This window comes from Alosa alosa, chromosome 21 (genome assembly GCF_017589495.1).
Source record: "Alosa alosa isolate M-15738 ecotype Scorff River chromosome 21, AALO_Geno_1.1, whole genome shotgun sequence".
Taxonomy (NCBI): domain Eukaryota; kingdom Metazoa; phylum Chordata; class Actinopteri; order Clupeiformes; family Clupeidae; genus Alosa; species Alosa alosa.
The window spans coordinates 6826341-6843485 of record NC_063209.1 but is presented as its reverse complement, the minus strand read 5'-3'; the positions used below and the strand labels follow the sequence as shown (position 1 = coordinate 6843485).

General features: G+C 42.0%; 3 protein-coding genes across 3 annotated transcripts; 1 reads left to right on the top strand and 2 right to left on the bottom strand.

Annotated features, from left to right (window-relative positions):
- The first annotated feature begins 1474 nt into the window (after positions 1-1474).
- Positions 1475-3701, top strand: si:ch211-195b11.3 (uncharacterized protein LOC100334344 homolog). The gene is made up of 4 exons (XM_048231690.1): positions 1475-1607; positions 2561-2598; positions 2856-2965; positions 3441-3701. Exons 1-4 carry the CDS (start codon positions 1559-1561, stop codon positions 3493-3495), a joined length of 252 nt encoding a protein of 83 aa, XP_048087647.1. The 5' UTR covers positions 1475-1558; the 3' UTR covers positions 3496-3701.
- An 8-nt stretch (positions 3702-3709) lies between these two features.
- On the bottom strand, positions 3710-9547 carry sil1 (SIL1 nucleotide exchange factor). The gene is made up of 9 exons (XM_048231685.1): positions 8973-9547; positions 8721-8856; positions 8496-8604; positions 7839-7944; positions 7571-7759; positions 5642-5763; positions 5391-5487; positions 5079-5243; positions 3710-4511 (listed from the first exon to the last, which is right to left on the bottom strand). Exons 1-9 carry the CDS (start codon positions 9072-9074, stop codon positions 4149-4151), a joined length of 1389 nt encoding a protein of 462 aa, XP_048087642.1. The 5' UTR covers positions 9075-9547; the 3' UTR covers positions 3710-4148.
- Positions 9548-10152: 605 nt separating this feature from the next.
- On the bottom strand, positions 10153-16533 carry spdl1 (spindle apparatus coiled-coil protein 1). Its single transcript, XM_048231684.1, has 12 exons — positions 16449-16533; positions 15766-15940; positions 15427-15603; positions 14905-15099; positions 14355-14504; positions 14150-14248; positions 13902-14012; positions 13570-13710; positions 13025-13128; positions 12574-12761; positions 11376-11655; positions 10153-10548 (listed from the first exon to the last, which is right to left on the bottom strand). Exons 2-12 carry the CDS (start codon positions 15925-15927, stop codon positions 10392-10394), a joined length of 1764 nt encoding a protein of 587 aa, XP_048087641.1. The 5' UTR covers positions 15928-15940; positions 16449-16533; the 3' UTR covers positions 10153-10391.
- Positions 16534-17145: the final 612 nt, after the last annotated feature.

The window sequence follows — 17145 nt, the reverse complement described above, 5'->3', positions numbered from 1 at the left end:
AAGCAGTTTGTAGCTGAGTGTCTCACGGACAGCAAAATATTTAACGTGGTAGTTTAACGAAGAGCACTGCTGCCACCTATAGATTGTTAGGTGGCGGCCTTGTCATGTGCTCTGCTGACCTTCCACTTGCACAACAAGGTGTTGCTGTTAACAACATTAAGCTGGGGTGAGTCATCATTCAGCACACGGAAGGCAGATCTATTTGCTTGGGTTCCCCCCAACAACACTTGGCAGTGATAGTGAATAATATTGTTATAACGATGATAACCTGTGAGATAGGTTGCTATTTATGTAGGCTATGTCAAGAAACGGTATAACAGTACATGGATTTGATTACATTACTTTTGCAAATTACAAATTGAGTGGTCATACAGAAGGTGGATCAAGTCCAAATAACTTTTAAAATAAATCTTTCACAATTAGATACAAATAGCATACAATATAGCTCCCTCTGAAAAATAGGGTAGGTGATAGGCCTACTCACACTAAAAAACAGTTTCCTATAAACAGAGGTTGAAGTAAAAATTGAGATATACTCTAAGCCTACCAAAAATGGACAACTAAGTCAAAACATGACACTAATAGCTAGTGGTTAAAGAAGGGGGAAATAGATATGATAATGTTATCTGCTCTGATGGGCTCACAGAGGCAAAACCAGTGCAATCCCTGAGAAACCGAAACTGACTTCTGTATAATACACACGAGTTTCAGTGAACCCAGAGACTCACTGAAAATGCTTCCTGAACCTAAAAGACTTGTCAACTGTCAACATGAAAACATTTCATATCACTGAGTTTATTGACCGATCATTTCCCTGTTATAGGCTCAGGCAATATAGCCATATAAAGACATCATTATTTTGAACATAACAAAAGACTCTGTAGTTATTTCCTGGAGAAAAAATCAAAGGATCAAAATATTTCCTCCTCTCAACATTTCAGGATGGAATGTCTCATTATGTTTTAAAAGGAAACCTTTATGAGGCCCTAAGATAAGCATAATTGGTAGCCTATGTTGTTTGTTCTTGTCAAGTCCTGTCAAATGTCAAGTAAAATATTTCTCTTTAATGGCTATTGTTCTCTTTACCATTTGGTCAAAGTTATGAACCTTTTGTATGCTTGAGGGAAGTTATTCTTCTGCGTTACATATTTGCCAATTGCAATCTTTCACAACAGGAAGAAGTTCTTTTTTTCATGGTTTATTTATGAAAGATAAGCTCTGTTTTTTTATTTATTTAATTTTAAACACTCTCAACACTATGATATGGTGAAATATTCAAAAGAACAAGCTAGAGCGATAAAAAAAAAGCACACCTCATAGCACTGTCAGCTTTCTCCTCACTCATCACAAACTATTGTGTCTAAAGCGTCCTAAACTAAGGCAATGGTGTGAAACAATATGCTGTGGGTTATGTCACCAAGCAGGTTTTCAAAGCGGAGGTGGTGGGAGGAGCAACAACTGGACTTCAGTCCACACTATTTTAAATAGTGTTGCAGGAAGACATACAAGACACACCTGCTGAATCTCACAGTATCTGTATCACAACCTGAAAGCCAACATGAAGCTCACAATCGTACTCTGTGCTTCAATGATCCTTTACCTGTCTGGTAAGAATGTGTTTTCTGCTGTTAAAGAATGTGTTTGTGTTGTATGTATGCTGCTGAGACCTTGAATTTCCCCTGGGGATCAATAACGTATCTATCTATCTGTCTATCTAAGAACAAACTATTTGCTTTATATGGTATTTTCACCTCATTGATGTGTAATTTATTTTGTATGATAAATAAATTGGTCACTGGAAATGCTAAAACAATTACACTGTAGAAGTAAAGGGATTAACAAGAAGTTAGTAGGCAGGTGTGAGTTTCTAGACTTTACTTCCTAGTGAGTTTGTTCATGTAAAAGTTACATGGCTAGGTTTTGTCGCAGGTACTTGTTGTTTCAAGTGGCCTACAGACAATGATGGGTAGGAACAGTGATTTTAACAAAGGTTTGTAAGATTATATATTTTCCCCATCATAGCCACCTGTCACATTGTCAAAATCCCTTGTTTACCAAAAGTGTCACATTGGTTTGTATCGTATAGATCACTAGTGAGAAAAAAACAATGGTCTCGCAAAATCACATCAAAGATCATAACAATGTATACATTACTCTATAGAGCATTATTAAGAAGATAAAGTTTACCATCAGACATTGTAATTTCATGGGCACATTATTAGTCTCAGTGATTAATATTTACTTGGCTATAGTATAATAAACATTTACACAACACATGTTATGGCATCACAAAACTGACTTCCTGAAGATCAGGTTTTGAAAAAAAAGTGTTGGTGTGTCATGAGGGTTATTTTGGAGTGTTAAAATAGAATCTGATTATCATTATCATGCAACAGATCAGTTAACAATAGACAGTTTGTCCAACAACATTCCTTGGAGTCACTGACATCATCCCCTGTCTTTTGTTGTAGAACTATATTGCCACATTAAAGGGGAAAACATACGTCATCCTTCAGTCTTGATACAACTCAGTCTCTTTCCCTCTTTTTTGCCTTAATAGTTGCTTTGGCCCAGAATGTTGTGCCAGAGCCCAGAGAGGTGAGTGTAAACACGCCGAGCAACATTTCAACTGGACATCTGATGTCATACATAATATAGACGTTTTTTCCACTAGAAAGACCTGTTTTTAGAGACACAAAGTTAATATATTGGTTCAAGGTTGTTTGATTTCCGTAAACACACTTGTCACTGTTTGATGTGTTCCTACTCTGCCAAGTAAATATGGGCAGAAAGGAAATGAAGTAGACCACTCGCACCATATTGTCTGCGTCAAAAAAGATGTTTGTCTTCCACAGGCAGACTGTGCTCAATACCTAAGCGATGCATGCTCACGGGAATACAACCCTGTGTGTGGAGACGATGGCCACACATACAGCACCGAGTGCATGCTCTGCCAAGACAACAAGTAAGCCTTTCAATTAAAAAATCACCCCACTGAAGCACAGCTACTGTGGCATAGCACATGAAGTAGAAACAGGAACAGACATTAAATAAACATGTCATAAACAGAGAGAATTATTCATCATTCCCCCTGCTGTCAAATCATCACTACTTTAATTACATCAAAACACCATTGTCTGGAAGTTTTTTTTTATCTGGAGTTGTTGACTTTTCATCACTAGTTTGCCATAAGTTCTTTTATAAGTGTACGGTGTCCTATTTTGGGAAATAAGTGTGAGAGTGGGAGGTGCTGGTACAGCTGCTCCAATGGCAGACAACACCCATGAGACTCCCAGTTTCAGGAGGGAGAGGTCTCATGATCTCAATAAGTCATCATGACACACGTCTGACACAGTTTGGTTCATTTTGAAAAGCCTTGATGGGACCCTTTCAGTGGCATGTTTAAATATTTGATTCACCCACGTCTATCTTTTATCCAGGGAGAAGAGGCAGGATGTCCGTGTCATGTACAAGGGGGCATGCGTGGCTGAATAAACATCTGTCTCCTGATGGACAGCAATGATGAAGGCCATAACTGCAAACGCTTACTACTGAAGTTTCTTGGAAATGACAGCATCCTTTTTAGTTCAAGTCCTCTTATGTCTTCCAAAGTCCTCTGCTTTTCGATTTAGCTCTGTAACCTCATTGAGCATGTCTAAGAAGACATGTATGGTAAGGTGCAATAAATTTACTTAACAGTAGCACTCCACAATGTTTTCACTCATTACTTTACTGTCTGAAAATGTGACATGTATTTCACAGTCAGAGGGAGACAGGCAACATACAAGAAATGTCCTTCTCTCCATTACAAACAAAAGACTTACAGAAAAGTAGAGGAGTCCTCTCTCTGTCCAAATGTATGAGAGAAAATGTACAGTACATACATTACATTCATACAACATACATTCAGTTAAATGAAACAATCTGAGGCCAGCAAATGTATGCTTTATGACTTTTTATGCGTTAGCCATTCCATGAAAATCACACTCCCAGAAGAAGAGTGGGATTGCAGTTATTTTCAGAATGGCTGGAATCTGACGCGTGGGAAAACCACAGATGCTCATTCTAAGATAGTGGTTTTTAGCAGCAACTGTGGCCATGAGGTTAAAGAAATTGTCAATCAGTGATGTCCACTTTCCAGCTTAGGGTCACTGTACGTTCAGCACAACCGTGTCCAGTAGGATCAGGATTTCACCAAAGTAGCCCTCCTCCTCTCCCAAGTCCTTTTCTGTAAGGGCCAGCTCTCGGTACTGCCTCTGCAAGTCACTGAGCACATGGCTTAGGGCATAGTTCTGGCGAAAATCGGCCTGACAGTGGGGCATCATGGCCAGAAGGGTTCTCAGCGCCTTCTCCCGCCAATCGTGCTCCGAGGAGTCCAGCAGCTCAGGCACGAAGCGGCACCATCCCTGCTCCGCCAGGACAGGTAACAAGGACACCTGGGCGTACTGCTGCAGACGTTCCTGATAAGAGGAGTCAGGAATCTGGTCCATGCCACTTTGTAACATCAATTCCTAGAAGAGTACAAAAACCAGACTGTGTAGTTAGGAGCAGCCCTTGTGTAGCCTAGAAATCTAGACGTGCCCCTAGCGGCAGCAGATTACATTTGCTGCCAGGGCTAGTCTAGCAACTCTCTGTTGGCTTGTGAGCTCCAGAAATCGAAACTTAACCAGGCCAATGAAATCGTGTATAGAGTTGTTAGGTGGGCTTAACATAATGATTGATGGCAGAGTTGCAACGGTTTGGCTTGAATTCCCTGCTACTTGAAAACAAATAAGATGGATGTTGCTGTTGGCGAAAAGTGTGACACGAGTTAAGCTTTTATTAAGTTGGCAAACGTTTGAACTAGCCAACTAGCTCCGCTGGTGGGAAACGCATGGGACTCATAACGCTGCCGCTGTCCTATTGCGTGCAGAGGGAATTTGAAAGACAACTGATTATCCCGCCCCTCGGACTGAGCACTGTGAACGGTAAGTGCCCAGACCCTACATTTTAATGTGGGTCTGGCTCGTCAGGCTAGCACTTGTGGGAATTAGTATGTTTTTTATTTCCGGGGTAGTCTGGATCAGATTCCACCTCACCTTCTCAATGATCATGTCGTAGATTAGGGTGATGATTCTTATGCGCAGAGACTCTCCTCCAGGCATTTGAAACAGGTCGACAAGCACCTGCATTCCACCCAGCTTAAGGAAATGGTTTTGGGCATGGGGGAAGTGACGCAATAGTGAAGCAACAGCAAACAACGCCTAAAATTATAAGGAAAGACAGCAGTGAAAAGAGTGGCAAACTAGGAAACATGATGTAGACATGACATAGACATTAACATACATGTCTTACATTTTGGTCCAAATATTTACGTAAAAGCAATAGCCACCCATATCCAAAAAACATACCTTTTTCTTGACAGAGATGGGACGAGGAGTGGCAAGTAAAGTCAATAACTTCTGTAAAGCCCCACCCTCTACGGCCTCTACTTGGACAGCTGGGTTACTGAAAACAGGACAAGCCCGCTCAAACACACACCCAACACGCCCCCAGAGCCATTACACAAAAATGACAGCTTAAGAATAGCATGCTTCTTGTTCAAATACTCAAATGATGAGAGATAATTTACATGACACACGCAAATGAAACTCCTCCTCACCTGGACACAGCTGACCCCAACACGAAAGCTGCATTCTCTTGTAAGCTTAAGTCTGAGCCATTTAAAGCGTTGAGCACCAGTTTCATTCCACCCATAGATACCAAATTTTGTGCATTGTCCACCTACCAAAATAAGAGATGGCTGATCAGTGATGTACCGACCGAGAATTTGAAACCTTCTTCTTTTGAATGGAGAAACTAATGATAAAACTAGATGTTCTGACTAAAATATATTTTCTCTGTGCCTGTACCGGAGTCTAATCTGAGGGGGAAAATGTCTGGACCATTTAAAGTCAGCCAATTAGGACAACAGGGCATCTATAAATGGCCGTCAATTCGGTATCCAACCCAATTATGTGTAAAGTGAATGGGTTCCTTCAACATAAACTAGGCCTGTGCAGAACTGACTGGCGGTGTTTACCACACAACTCTACAGACTGCACACCAATTAGAGATTGTGTCACTCTTTGCTGTGGCGTTATCAGGACGTCACACTAATATGGGACATCGTAATCTCGTGGGAGCAAAGCAGCAGTGGGTTTCACCACCAGAAGCTGCAACTGCAAAAGGCGGGAGACAGCTTTACAACAGGACATGGTCCTCATGCGCATGCAACAAATATATTATAATATACAGTTAAGAACAAAATTATTCATACCCCTTGCAAATATTGATTTAATGCTGATTTTCTCTTTATCAATATGTTTGTTCTGACTGAAAATAACACTGTCACATGACAAAAAGTTGCAAGACAATGTGGGACAAACATGGAATAAAAAAAAAAGCGGTTTTATCTTTTTAAACATTTTTATGAAAAATGGCATGTCCAAAATTATTCATACCCTTTTTAAATAATCAATGGAAACACCTTTATTTGCATTCACAACTCTCAAAATGGTTCTTATAATACCTACCAAGTCTCGTCATGTTATGGTTATGGTTATGGGATTTAGCAGACGCTTTTGTCCAAAGCAAAGCTTTGATTCTAGACCGCAGCTTTTTAACAGCAATCCGCGTTTTGAGTCAGGAACGATTATTTGCCATCACTCTGGCCTCACTTTTTTGACGGATTGAGGTCTGGATATTGTTCTCGGTTAACCATTTCTTGCCTTGTTTGGCTGTATGTTTTGGATCATTGTGTGGTTTAATGGTCCAATGCCGCCTATTGAGGCAGGTCTCTTGGCAGACTGCCTGATTGGTATTATAAGAACCATTTTGAGAGATTTGATGGCAAATAAAGATGTTTCCATTGATTATTTAAAAAGGGTATGAATAATTTTGGACACGCCATTTTTCATAAAAATGTTAAAAAAGATAAAAATGCTTACGACCTTTTGGCATGTGGCAGTGTCGTTTTCAGTCAGAACAAACATATCGGTCAAGAGAAAAATCAACATTAAATCAATATTTGCTAGGGGTAAGAATAATCTTGTACAACATTTTCACAATCATGTTTTTCCAAAGAAATTTGTGTCTGGGACATATAACACATCTGAAAGTGTTTAATGTTTCTTGTTATAGTGCAGATATAAAACAAACTCAAATGGCTTATGACACTGTGTGTTATCAAACAGATTACAAAAACACATCACTTAACAAACTAACTCAATTGTTATTTTTGGTCTTTTCAGGCCAAGTTTATACAACTGCAATGCCTCCTTGTGTGGATGAATGATACTGTTGTTAGGCAGTTAAAACTCCCTTGTGAAGTAGGTTCTTATCCCTCTGCAAGTTTGTCATCAGCAATATCTTACAATTGTCTTAATGTTTTCAAATTACTTATACTGTACCTTTGGATCTATCCTGTTTTATTACAAAGTTTGCATATTTTTTTACTAGACTAGACTTGGCTGTGCTCGAAGAGTTAAAAAGTTTGTAAAAGAGCCTTCTGTCCTTTTTTGGACATCCTGACAACATTGCTGGAGCTCACCTGGTGGACAAGGTATTCCAGCTCAAGAAGAGCTTTGACCCGTTGCTCCACTGTAGCATTGGAACTGTTGAATTGGGTGATGAACCTGCGCATGATCTGCACGTCGGTCTCCACGAGCATCTCAAGCTCAGCCAGGTCTCTCTTCAGCTCATCCAGGGGACGGAATTTCGCCTTCAGTGCCTCTTCTTCCTACATAGCAACAGTTAAAGAGCTTCCTGTTGCCCACAAGGGAACTGAAAAGACTTCACAATTCTACTCATAGTCATACCTTCTGCCTCTGTGGGCTGGTGGAGTCATCCACCCCCTCTTTGAGCATCTTCAGGGCTTCCTTCAACTCCTGTGCAGTAAAGGATGGGGCCTTAGTGTTAACCACCCTGAGGAAAGAAATGAATCATGTCCATTAGATCTTGCTCCATGCCACTTAAAAGCAATAATGTTCCATAATACCATACCAGTTATGTTTGTTTTTGTGAAACTACAATTACAAAGGAGTGATTACAATCAAAGTGCTTTGTAAATGTAAATCAGGTTTATAGGCCAAGTATACTTGTGTATACAAGGAAATTGGTCTCTGCATTTATCCCATCCGTGAATTAGTGAGATACACAGAGCACACAGTGAGGTGAAGCACACAATGAGCACACACTAACCAGGAGCAGTGAGCTGCCTTGCAACAGTGGCACTCGGGGTACAGTGAGGGGGTTAGGTGCCTTGCACAAGGGTACTTCAGCCGTGGATATGGGCATGGAAGAGTAGTGCTCAACCACTTCCCCCGCCCACATTTTTCCTCCAGGTCGGGGATCAAACCAGCAACCCTTCGGTTCCAAGCCCTAAGCCCTAACCAGTAGGCCAATGCTGCCCCTTTGTAGTCTTCAAGACTCTCTTCACTTTTTGGAAAGACAATTTCAGCAATTAGTCACCATACCTCTGTCCATCTCTGAGGTATTTGGCCTGCTGTTCCTCTGACAGCTTGGCTTCCCTTTGTCCTGTCTGAAGATTCAGCCTGACGTGAGAGCCTGCTGGAACTGCTTGACCTGAATACAATGTGAAACACAAATCAAATTTGTGACATTCCCACCACCAAAAAAGCAGGTATGACGATTTCGTTTCAAGAAGCTGCAATCTGACTTTGGCCTTGTAGAGAACATGCCTGGTTTGAGAGTCTGCCATTGGTTGGTGGGCTGAAACACCTCAAGATCTTCAGTGTCAAATTCATCGTTCACGTGGGCCTCCTCATCACCACCGTCTGACCCTGAATCCTCCACGACTGACAAGGCTGAAGGAGACTGCAGTGTAGATAAATGTCGCGCTGAGCATGGTCATATTTATTTGAGAGATGTTATCGAGGCTTCGATGGTCAGGAAGGAGGAGAAGGAGTCATTTAATTACAGGTTTAACTTACGTTATCACTGACGACGAAGACGACTAGCAGGCCCAGTATCCAGAAGACCAGCAATTTCCTCAGTTTACTACAACTACTCGGTCTCCCACAAACGAGTGGCATGATGTCAGGAAAGGAGGATTTCTAGATAACTAATGCTTTAAAATATATATCTAGATTAAGATGTGGCACTAATTAAGCTAACGTGAAGCTAACCATGCAGTTCGAGATGACAGCTGTTGCATGACGGAAGCGATCCTGTGATGAAATTACACATACATAACCTGTTAACGTCAGTTTACTTACATCAAATTCCTCAGTAGACCCAACTACTCACTATATGGATTAGATAAAACTTATTTTTTCTTTAGGGTTGCAGTTGAATAGCGAATCAAACAGACGTAGCACACCGCCAGTCATCACAAAACGCAAGGACCAATCACAAGTGGAGGAGTGTACACTTTGTCGTGCGTGCTTCAGTGTTGGCAGAGAATGTCTAATAGGATAGTAGACGGGCTCTGGTATTGGTTACAAAAACCGAACTTCCCCCTTAAATGACGCAATGACTGCGCGTGTTTCTATCACTTTCCGATCTGACCAGAGCCCGTCTACGGAGAGCCTGGCCACTCCGTATTAAGTCCCATTGTACCGAATTTTGGTTGCAGTTCCACTGGGGGCGATCGCCATGAGTGCAGAATGGGAGTCAATGGAGCTAGACGGCTAAATTTGTCTCTTTCACCTGATTGTCGTTGACAAATCTCAGATTTGATTGTAGTTTGTATAACTTCAACATGGGTAATAGGTCAAAAGTTAAATGAACGAATACTTATGTCCTTTTGATTTCTTACAGGTTGGGTCGTTGTTGCCCATTACACGCTAGCATTGTGCTAATGAATGACGTCATTGACACGTTTGAAAGGCTTTTTAGAACAATTAAGTGACTTTAAAAAATATAATACTCAACCAAGTGTATTTTCTTTACCTCCCCTTTCGAATACAATATTCAAAATTATAACCCGAGAAAAGTGGATTTTGAGGGGTACAGCTCCATAGACCTCCATGCATTCTGCACTCGTGGACGAGCGCCCTCATGTGGAACCACAGGAGGAACTGCAACCAGTTCAGAAAAAGGACGTTTTCCGAGTGGCAGTTCTCCCCTTATTAGACATTCTCTGGATCTGACCATCGTGTTCGTGTTCTATCGTGTCATTTTGCAGCAATAATCAGCAAACACAATGAATTACTAATTTCCTTGCATGCAGCCTTTCGCTTGGCAATGTGGTTGTCCCATTGCATCAGTACTGAAAGACAGCCGTTTGTGATTGTGATCCACAAACTGAATTTTCTGAAATAACACATGAAGCACAACAATTTTGTAGTTGTTTTATTAATTTATTATATCTAATAAGTAAAAAAGCCAATATCAGTTATAGTTCAGAACTACTGCTGGGCACATTGGTTTTGCATTGTATTATGTGGGACAGCATGGATGGGGGTGGGATACTTTGATTTCTTTTTCCTCTCGCCATGCCAGTTCTCCCCCTCTCCCTGCCTGGTGTCCATCTCTTCTGTCACACTGCTCTCTTCTGATGGGGACCTACAGAAAAACCACCTAATTTGTGTTGAGGCAATAACCAAAGTCCTTTCTCCAACAGACTGATGCCTCAAAGGGTCACTGTTGCAGGCCCCTTTAAACCACCACCCCAACAGATGCAAATTACACAGGTGCACATACAAGCAAAATGTATATGGACATAAGGATGAAAAACTGATTATGCCTTTTCAGAGAGTAATATGATCTTTCATGGTACTAAGTAGTATTAATTAAGTAATACACATATGCCTTTATGTGTACTACTTTTCCAAATAGACTCAAAAGGTAGTTCACATTAATGGGTTTACTTTAGAGTATAAGTAACAGCTTTTAGATCAGTAACATGCACTGTGTACAATATTATACATTGTACCTTTGTGCTAAAAGAAACAATTCTACACCAAATGTAGATACAAATACATTGTACAAACAACTGAGGGGGAAGAAAGACGGCAACATTCCAAATGTTAAAACATGCGCTGTTAGTGAACTCTGGATTATATTTCAGTTTACCACCTGATCTTCAGATTCCCATTTAAAGATGGGCCAATGGTTCAGTCACTCAAACCCCTGTCCTGGCAGCAGTCTTTGCAGGGGCTCAGCGGGACAACTAGCAAGTATTCTTCCCTACAACAGCAGGGCCCTTGAAAGGCAGGGGCAGGGAGGGCAGTGAAGGACGCGGAGCGAGGGTCCTCACAAATCCCAGGAAGAGGAAGAAGACAAAGAGGGCGAAGTGGACACACCGTGACAGGAAAGACATCGGCTGGCAGAGAGCCTGGCTGGAGGAGGAGGAGGAAGAGTTTGATGAAGAGGAGGAGAGGGGCACTGACCTGGGCGGTTTTGGGATGGTAACTGGCGGCTCGTCGGAGATGCGCACACACTTGCTGTCCCGGGGCTGCGTGGGGTTTAGGAGCGGGGCATTGGCAGGCTGCAGAGGACACTGGGGGGGCCCTGGTGCTGGCTCTGGCTTAGAGGGGTCAGCCTCTGGGCGGCTGGCCAGCTCGGTCTCCATGGCAGGGGGGGCGTCTTGGCTCGGCACAGGGCCTTCAGCGTGGAGATCGACTGGAAGCTTCTCTCGCCTGCGCTTCTGGACGCGGCCTTTACCCACCTCTGAATACACACAGATCTTCCATTAGTTCCAAGTCATGCCGCTTTAGCAATTTGTTAAATAGACTTAGAGGCAAAATTGGTGTGTATACTATCCTGTATACTATACTAACAATTACAATACCAAATAAAATGTTTCAATAAAACTGAGAAGGGTTCATTTGAGGTTAGTGTCTGCTCCTTTTTTTTTACAGCTTGTGTATTCGTATTTGTGTTGGCTGATGCTCAAACAGTGTTATATTAAAATAAGCCAAAACAGTGTACGAGGCGTTAGAATGGACGCCTTGACAGAGATAAAAATGTTTCGGACTTAGCTCATCTTCAGCGTTCCCATGCTTTAGTTTCTAACTTAAAAACACTGAAGACGGGCTGTCCAAGTCCAAAATGTTTGTCTCTCAGTGTCTGTCCACCTAAGGCAGTGTTTTGGATTATCTTACTACAACACTATTTCAGCAGCAGTCTCTGAGTGTGGTTTCATTATTCCATCTATAACAACACTGGCAAAGAAACAAACATATGACTCTGCCACATGACAGCAAAACCCAGTCACCTTTGCAACATTAATGAATGTATTATGCACATCATGGAGAGGGAGAGATATTCATAAAGTGATTGCTATTTGTGTAACCTTTTCACACGCTGCTATTCAGAGTTCATCAGTTCTTTTTTCACAACCATGAGACTGTTTTGTTCCCCACAGTTTAACACCACAGCAGGAAGTGCTTCAGTTACAAATTGTGGTGTAGTAAAGCACATAAGCAGACGTGTTACCAGGCGAAAAACGCTGTGGTAAACAATACTTGCAGAATGTTATATAAAGTTCCGGCTGTGCATATGCTTTTCTAAACAGCAGTGTGCTAGCAGTGACCTCCTGAGGTCAAGCTCAAACAAAAATGAATGTTATCAAAGCAAGCAAGTTACCACTTGGCTCGTATTTGAGACGCAGTTCTTCCACTTTGACCTGCAGCCTGATGTTGTCCCCCTGGCTCTGTTTGAGGGCCTGCTGTGTGGCGAACAATTTTCTCTCCATCTCTAGCACCCTCTGGCTCTCCGACAGAGACTTCATCCTCTCCAGGGACAGCTCTTTTTTCAGCTGATCAGAATCCTTACTACAACAATAAACACATTCTATTTACATTAACATTGTTTACATTTAGTCTTTTAGCTGAGGCTTTTATCCAAAGTGACTAAAGATACAATAAAGTTACAGTTAAAGTACAATAATGTGAAAGTACAAGTACAATTTCAGCATCTCTATTGTCAATTATAATGTCAGATTATACAACAAGCAAATGGCAGGTACATTTAACTTGACACTTGACCCATTTAAGTTGGATAAATGTATGGAAATTGGGTGACATTCGTAACTCACACAGAATTGGATAGTTTCATCTGAAGAAGATCTGTGTAGTAGGTGTCGTCATGCGTTTCACCGTCTGCAGGTGGGCCAGATGGGCACATAGCCTTCAGACTAATCTGTTAAAAAAAAAAAAAACACCAGACAAGACACACACTTCAGTAAGGAGCCAGGAGTCACGTCTGTCTGGGAATGTTTGCTACCTCCACCCTGTCCACCTATACAATAACTGTTGACACCTATAAGGAAAGAATAGCCTAGCTGGCCATCACTAACTGCTAAAATGTGAAGTCTTTCAACAAACAGATCTTTTATTGTATACCATCTACCAACACCTTCTGTCTGTTTAAATGTCATGCAAACTTTAGTGACAACAGTGTAGTTTCTAGGCTGTTCTATTACATTCGTATTACTAATCTGCTTTATTGTGTCAAGCACTGTCTTAACTGAAAGTAACTACTCTGCTGCTGAACATGAAGGGGTATATCGAATCGTCATTCGCACAGGGGCACTTCACATTCAGGAATCAAGAGACAGCTGTCAGCCAAAAGCAGTCTAACCTGATCAGATTCCAGCTGCCGCACTTTGGTCATGAGTGCTTCGATCTCTTTGTTCTTCTGCGACAGCATGGACTGCATGCGCTCAAGCTGCTCAGGGTCTGCCCCCGACCCCTGAAGCTGCATCAGGGCAGCAATCTGCACCTGTGGCGCATCAACAATGGGGAAACCTTCCTTAGTAAAGTGAGTCGAAACAGATCATGGCACAGCAATGACATTTTTCAGCTGTGGATGGTCACAAAATTGCTATTCCTGGGCAGACACTCCACCACAGACCATTTCAGTGTACACAGAGAGGACCACACAGCAAAGCTACAGCACTTTGTGAAGTGTACCTTCATGCGATGCATCTGCTGCTTAGAGAAAGCATGCTGCTGCTGCAGGGACTTGTACTGAACCTTCACGCTGATCAACTGCTTCTCCATCTCCGCTCGCTTGTCCTCCACCTGAGGGATGGCCAATAGCACACTCATGACCACAATCACCAATGCACACCAAGCAACATGAAGGCTCAGCAAAGAAGAAGAAGAAGAAGAAGAAGAAGAAGAAGAAAGAAAAAAAGACATCCTCAGTTAAGCTCTACCTCAGCAAAGAGAGAGTTTCCTCTGCTATTTGGATCCTGTTCCTTTTGAAGCAGCTGGTCCAGCTGGATCTGTAGCTCCTGATTGATTTCACGTGCTTTCTACACACCGACAATGAGTTTTATGAACAAATACTGTGGTGAGCACACTTCAGAATGATCAGAATTAAAATACTTAAATCAGCAATCGTCATTCTGTGCCGTGTACCTCCAGAGCGTTGTAGCAAGAGACAGCTTCCTTCTGGCGTTCCTCCTTCTCCTCCGTCAGCTGCTCCACCTGCCGCTGCAGACTGGTGTTCGCCAGCTGCAGCTGCTGCTCTTTGTACTGGCACTCCTGGAGCTCCATCTTCAAGTCAGCCTGCGAAGCATAAAGCACACAGTTTACATACAGATAGGGGCCTGCATTGACCTCACTGCTTACTTATGGTTACGGTTATGGAATTTAGCACACACTTTTGTCCAAAGCGACTTACAAAACAAATCAATACAATAGTTAAAAATTAACAGTGAACACTTCTAAAAAGTTGGCAAGACTACCTTCAAGATTCATTAAACATCTGGACGAACTAGAATCTCTAGCTCTCTAGAATCTGAGTGTGCCGAGTTTGCTCATCTGAGGTCACAGAAGAGGGGACATGAGTATGAAGAATCAGGCCATATGAGCCAACATGATCAAACTATAGTGACTAAACATATTCAAAAACACATGTCCATCCTCAGGTTGGCAAACCTTTAGAGCATTTTTCTCAGGTCCTCACCATGGCAGCCTCCATGTCCATCCTCTGGACCTGCAGCTCCAAGATCTCAGAGGACATGGTCTCGTGGGCTCGCTCGGTCAGGGCGCGCAGCTCCTCGGTCTTGTTGCTCAGGGCCTCGGCCTGCACCTCCAGCTTGTGTCGCAGCTGCTTCTCTGCCAGCTGTGCCTCGTCCCGCTCCACTATCATGCGCTCCATCTAAAGGAAAGCCATTAGGGCGTTCTTAATGGCTGATGCATTGGTCAGTGTATGCGCAATACAGTGCCATAACGGACATTTTTTTAGTCATAATTTGTCTGCAGCTTATTCTGTTGTGATAAATCTTATCGTGACTTGAAAATCATGAGTCGCACTGAATCGTCAGTTGAACGTATCGTTACATTCCTAATTTCTGTAAACAGTAATATGTACACAATGCAATCTATGAGTAGGATAGCCTCTCACTCTGCACAGAGGATCATTGAAATATGTCATACTGCATTAGGAACTGTCTGCAAAAAAGAAAACTGGGTGGAGGATTCGGACCTTGTTCTTGTAGTCACTGAGTTCATGGGCATGGCTCCTTTCAAGCTGAGATTCTTGCTGCTCCAGGAGGTGCCTATGCTGTTTCTTGACCTCATCAAACTCGGACTGGAGACTGGCCAGCATGCGTGCCTTCAGCTCCACCTCCCGCTGGAGGGAATATTTCTCCTGCTCCAGAGTCTGGATTAAAGAATGGTGAAAAGAAACAGTTAGCCTCTCTCCTTGGTATGAGCTACAATCAGATTCCTACAGCATAATTGACATTCATAACACTTCAGCATTTTTTCTTATTTATAGCAACTCTCTGCAAAAGCAGTTGATATGTTTTCAACGAAACGTCACCTCCATAGCATTGGTCATTTCTACCCGCTGGTCCTCCAACTTGCTCTGCAAATTGAGTTGGTCATCCAGGAGCTGAAGGCCATACTGGGCAGCCTTCTGCACTTCCTCCTCCTTCTCGTTCAGCTTCCGCTGAAGCCGCTGCACATCTGAGCTGCATGCCATCTTTGAGGAGAGCCTTGAAAGAATAACAGTATCATGGCAAAAGGATAATATTGATAAAGGTCGCCAGTGAGGTAATGGTGTGACATCACCTCACATGAAATTATGCAACCAACCTCACTCTTATAAGCATATCATTGAAGTTATAAATACAACCTAAAACATTTTCCCCAGTGAAAACATCACCGTTCATGCCACCTCATGTGGGAATAGAAGAGGTAGGTAGGCATCGCGCGGACACAACCTGTTGTGCTACATAAGTAAAATAGGTTGGGAAATGGAGCTCTCAGTAGCAACGACAAAATGTTTTAAATAGTTTGTTTTAGACAAAGTGAGGTTAATATTAGCCTTTTCTAGTCAAGTTAGCAAACGTTAACGTTAACGTCAATATTAGTAACGTTACTTACAGCTGGACAAGAGCCCATTAAGTTCTCTCGCTAACGTCCATAACTTAGTCAAAATCTAGCCATACGATTTTTCATAAAACTGTATGTTTTTGCCATTATACAATAAAGGTTACTTACACTTTCAGCAGCAATGTGGTGGTTTATTGTCAGCTGCTGCTTTTGGCGATTCGCTCGGAAGGCAATCAAAAAGTTGAAGGTTCAATTTGAATTCAGCACCAGTCTCATAACTATCGCGAGAAGATAAAAGTGCAGGGCACAGCGACTGATGTTCTCGCGTGTTCAGATCTCCGACGTGATTGGTTCCCGGAGAACATTGTGCACTCAAATTTGTTATTTTGTAAATGCCTAAATGCTTATCTAACATGCTTAAATTCTTCATCATGCAATGCAATACATTTGATATGGACCTGTACTAACCTGGTACGAACCTGAAGAAAAAGACCAAAACCTTTAACTTAGTTTAGACAAATAGAACAGGTTTAATCAAGAACTGGTTTAATCCTATTTTAAACAGTCTATGGTCTAATACAGATAAGCCCCGTTGGATCTGATTTTGGAGGACGACCTATCTTTTAAACTGCACATCGTACGACTACTCAAAATAACAAAAGTGAAAGTGTTTTTATTTTAGGAATAGTTTCTGTTTTATTATAGCAAGCACAACAAAGCTAATTGAGTCTACATTTTGCCTATTAGATTATGGGGATGTTTATCTGATATAAACATGCCCCAAAGACAGTTCAGTAATGTGATTTTGTGTATCATTCTGCACTGAGATGTATAAGTCGTGCCAGTTGCAGAAATAACTGTTGGT